Below are 4,979 nucleotides of genomic sequence, written 5' to 3'. Positions count from 1 at the left end.
AAAAAATAAAGGAAAAAATAATTAAATAATACAATTTTCTAAATTTTAATAAAAATTGGTCTATTTTTGCAATACAGTGAGGATTAGTTCTCTGAAATTATATTTACTACCATTTTTAAGAATAATTTAAATATCCAGCTGTATAAAAATGTGCCGTCTTTTTATTACCGCCAATTAACGGTAATAAAACGTCGTATCAACGGTAATAAAACGTTACATCGAAGAGTAAAGTAAACTGGTAAATATTCATTGAATTATGTTCTTTTTATAACGAGCTGAATTATATTTAAATTAATGGAAAAAAATTTAAATACTCATTTTATTAAGACGGGAATCCCGTTTCCAGCACTAGCATGTTTGGTGACATTTTTGTGTAAATTCACCATTTTTTGTTCGATCGTAAATTTTTTTAACTCGAACATCAGTTAATTAAATAATAAACTCAATCTAATCCAATCAGACGTTGAATTGTTTGAAAGGATATTAATATATAACTCGTTTATTTTCTTTTTTTTTAACATTAAAATAAGGATGACATAAAAAATTATGTTTTAAAAGGCTTTCAAAATTATTTTAAAAAGATATTCAAAAATAAATAATTATGTATTATATATAGTAATAAAATCATAATAAATTAAAATTTTAAAATAATATATGTAATAATTATAAAAATAATAATAATAAATAAATAAATAAAAGCCCTAATTTCTGTTGGGATCGTTTCAGTTCTCTTCTGCGTACTTTTATTTCATTTATCCTCACTGACAGCCATTGGAGGAGACCCCACTACCTCCACCTTTTTTCATCAAATTCATCTCCATTTCTCCACGCTCCGCTCCTCCATTTTTTGTTCTACTGCTACAGGCTCATGCCCCTCGCTCACCGTTGCTCATCTCGTTTCTTCGATTTGGACTAGTAAGATTCACGCTCTAATCTTTGATTTCCTGCTTTACTTTACTGGCTTCTTTGATTTATTCTCCATTGAGAGTCTCTCTCCTTGTGATTTCTAAATTAGTCGCCGCCATCTCGTTATATTGTGTGTTTTTATTCTTTTTCTCATGTTTTTCTGGGATTTAAGCACAACAATGAACAGGTTCGAAATGTTCTCTATGAGATGGGTTGTGATTTAGATAGGTGACTTGATTGCACTCTATATGGTCCTCATATTGCTTGCAAATGTGAGAAAAAAACAATGGAGATGGAAAGAAATGATTGATGGGCTGTGATTTGTTCTGGAAATAACAGAAGTATCGGTTTAGAGAAGCGCACTTAGCTTGAGATTATCAGTGTGTGTATGTGTGGCCTTAGTCTGGGCCTAATCCTGGGTGCATATCTTAATTGGGTTGCAGCCAACTTCAAAACTCCAAAATCTTGATCTTGTGAGATGAAATTAGGGACAAAGAAGGATTTGTTTTGCTTTTCTTTCTGTAAAAGGTTATACAACCTCTTAAGAGTATTTGGTTAATCCAGAAAATGGTTGTAACCTTGGAGCATGGGGCCATTTCTTCATGCCAAAAGTTTGCTTCTGATGAAGTTTTTCCAACTATTAAATGTAGGTCTGGTAGGTTTGTTGCCGCCTTAGGATTGATCAGTATCTAGCGTAGGGTTTACGGACATAAATTGCTAAGTTACAAATAGTTAACCTATTCACATAAGACATGGTTTCAACCTAAAATGTAACCGCCCAAGTCCACCGCTAGCAAATATTGTCCTCTTTGAAATTTCCTTCCCGGACTCCCCTCAAGGTTTTAAAATGTGTCCTTGTGTCCATTGCTTGGGCTTTAAAAACCTTGAGGAGAAGCCGGCTTTGGCTATTACAAATGGTATCAAAGCTAGACACCGAGCTGTGTGCCAGCAAGAACGTTGGGCTCTGATTGGGGGTGGATTGTGAGATCCCACATCGATTAGAAAGAGGAACGAGTGCCAGCAAGGACGGTGAGTCTCGAAGGGGGTGGATTGTGAGATCCCAAATTGGTTGGAGAGGGAACAAAGCATTCCTTATAAGGGTGTGGAAACTTCTCCCTAGTAGACGTGTTTTAAAACTGTGAGGCTGATGGCGATACGTAACGGGCTAAAGCGGACAATATCTGTTAGCGGTGGGCTTGGACTGTTGTATAAAAGTTGTTGTATCAGTAACCTAAGCACATCTAATTGGTTAAAAGATCTATTAATTTCCTTGAGGTGAATCAAATTCCAATCATACAGTGTGTACTCTTTCGTGTTGTTTTTTTGATACTGTAATTATCTTAGTTTACAGTAAACAATTATGCTAACTCCTTTAATGGGTATATTAGGTTCTTTATCATCCCACATGGGATCAGCTACGGATGAACAATATGCCAAGTTTGAGGAAAAGGTAAAACGAACTGTCTATGTTGATAATCTCTCCCCCCAAGTGACTGAGCCTGTTTTGAGAACCGCTTTAGATCAGTTTGGGACTGTTGTCAGTGTCCATTTTATTCCAAATTTCACGGAGCCAATTAATAGCTCGCAATGTGCTTTAGTCGAGATGAAGGACTCGAAGGAGGCAAATTCTGTCATCTCTGTGATAGCTCAGTTCCCTTTCATGATGTCTGGAATGCCAAGACCGGTGAGGGCGTACCCTGCCGAAGTGGAAATGTTCGATGATCGCCCTATAAAGCCCGGTAGGAAGATTAGCTTTGTCTGGTTGGGAAAGGATGATCCTGACTTTGAAGTGGCAAAGAAAATGAAGTGTCTTACTCAGAGGCATGTCGCTGAAGCTGCATTCTTGCTGAAGGTATGAGTTTCAAAATCCCATCCCCCCCCCCCCCCCCCCCCATTTAGTCTGTATTTTGTAGGTCTCTAATATTATTCCCATCGGTTTAACGTTTATACCATGAAATCAACGCTTCGGTGTGCCGCTCAGGTGTTAAACTGGTGGAGTCGACGAGACATATAAGACACAAAACTAAAAATTTAGAGGCAACTTTTAAATTATAAAGATGAAACATACTCGAGGTTGAAAGTTCAAGGATCTATTAGAAAACTTTTAGAGTAGGACTAAAAGTCGAGGGATCGAACTTGAAATTTAGCCTTGTGAAATAGTGTTCTTAACAAAGGTTCCTCCCATTCTCTTGCAGCAACAGTTGGTGGAAGAGGAGAAGCTTGCAAAGCAGCAGCAAGATGCACTGAAAGCAAACTACAAGAAATATGAGATCGTTGAAGGTGTAATGACTGATGGAACTGCCCGCAGGTTAGCAAGGCGTTATAATATGCGTGTTGCAGATGATTAATTGCATGCTTTGAAGCTTTTTTTTTGCACTCCTAATTGCCTGATCACGTAAATTTTGTACAAATTATCACTTAGATGGCCTTATAGAGATTAATTAGAGAATTCTGTTGTGATTTAGAGGGAGAAGGATAGTTAATTAGTGTAATACTCCTATTATTACTCTTTTGGATTCGTCTCTTGTTTGGGAAATGACTTCGGTTTAAAATCATCTAAAGACATTCGTTCCTACAAGAGCTTGAGAACGGACAAATGCATAGGTCGAACACCTCAAAGAAACAACTCTAAACTTTTAAGGACTCTAGCCCATCGAAAACAGATATTGTCCTCTTTAGGCTTTTTTTTCTGGGTTTCTCCTCAAGATTTTTAAGACATGTCTGCTAGGGAGAGGTTTTCACACTCTTTTAAAGAATGTTTCATTCTCCTCCCATCCACTCTTTTAAAGAATGTTTCATTCTCCTCCCATCCATTGTGTTGATCTCACAAAACATACTCTTGCAACATCACATCTCCAAAGAAAATGATCGAGGTCTACAATTGACTCAATTTTATCTTCAATTTGTGGATAATTTAGACCTCCCTCTTGCAAAGAATACAACAAAGGAGTCAAACTAAGTTGTGCACCTTACGAGAGGACAATCACCAACATTGACCCTTTCGTGCATATACTACCACACAAAAAACTTAACCTTCTCGACAAGTTTAACTCTCCTCACAAATAGAACCAGGCGACGCAAGATAAAATAAGCGACATGAAAATCTCTTAGATGGATTAGGACTTCAAAAACAAACATATCTCGTCTAGGAACTAGAGTAAAACTCTCCTCTTAAAGATAAAAGAGCTAGAATATTTATCGTTTTTCTATCAAAACGATAAAGAGGATCATTTTTAATTATATAATGAATGATAAGTGCAGTATATTTATGTATAAAATGTTTATAATTTGATAATGGGGCCAATATATTCAACATTAATAGTATTTTTCTTTTCTATATCCAAGTTCTAAATGGTTCTTTTCATTTTCTAAAATTCCTTCTTAGTTTTTATGAACATTAATGGGTACTTCCTGTTAGATTTTTATCTTGTTTTTAAGATGATTTTTAGGCAATTTATTTTCAAATCCATAGTCATAGAAATTTAACAATAATAAGTAAAATTGATTAAATTGATAAACTATCAGTTATATATATTAGTGTGAAAACTAGATTAAAGGTCGCCCGGTTAACACGTTTTTAGCTTAATGGATAGTGCTTTAAAAGATCGTTCCATAATATCGATGAAATATTGACGTTGATAAATATGTTTAGTGAATAATCATTTTTTTCAATGTAATTTATATTAAAAATCTAAAATATTCTAATAAATCAAAAAAATATAATAGAAAATTCAACTTAATAAGAAAATAAATTTCTATAATGGTGTATAGTTTTTCCACTTAAAAATATATATTATATTATTTATTCATTAAGATAGTATATATATAAATATATACTATCTTAATGAATAAATAAAAGTGAGCGGGTGAGGTCGGGGACAGAAAATGTAATCTTCATTCACGTCTAGGTTTAGCTAAGACGTTAGCGGAAAAAAAATTGAAAAAATCTCTATCCTCTCTCTCCCATTTTTCGTCCTACTTGAACTCACGGACTCACGTCCACAGTCCTACTTGAACTCACGGACTCACGTCCACAATTAAACACGTCCAATTAAACGTCTTTATTTCGTAGG

At 34.9% G+C, this 4,979-nt stretch overlaps 1 protein-coding gene across 1 annotated transcript; it reads left to right on the top strand.

Moving 5' to 3' along the window:
* The first annotated feature begins 722 nt into the window (after nucleotides 1-722).
* Nucleotides 723-3,461, top strand: LOC111778981 (RNA-binding (RRM/RBD/RNP motifs) family protein). Its single transcript, XM_023659000.2, has 3 exons — nucleotides 723-915; nucleotides 2,295-2,758; nucleotides 3,102-3,461. The coding sequence occupies exons 2-3, from the start codon at nucleotides 2,312-2,314 to the stop codon at nucleotides 3,252-3,254; spliced, it is 600 nt and encodes a 199-aa protein (XP_023514768.1). The 5' UTR covers nucleotides 723-915; nucleotides 2,295-2,311; the 3' UTR covers nucleotides 3,255-3,461.
* Nucleotides 3,462-4,979: the final 1,518 nt, after the last annotated feature.

Source organism: Cucurbita pepo, chromosome 17 (assembly GCF_057944985.1).
Source record: "Cucurbita pepo subsp. pepo isolate OVF chromosome 17, ASM5794498v1, whole genome shotgun sequence".
NCBI lineage: Eukaryota > Viridiplantae > Streptophyta > Magnoliopsida > Cucurbitales > Cucurbitaceae > Cucurbita > Cucurbita pepo.
Note: the sequence above shows the minus strand (reverse complement) of the source record. Positions and strands in the feature narration are given on the sequence as shown.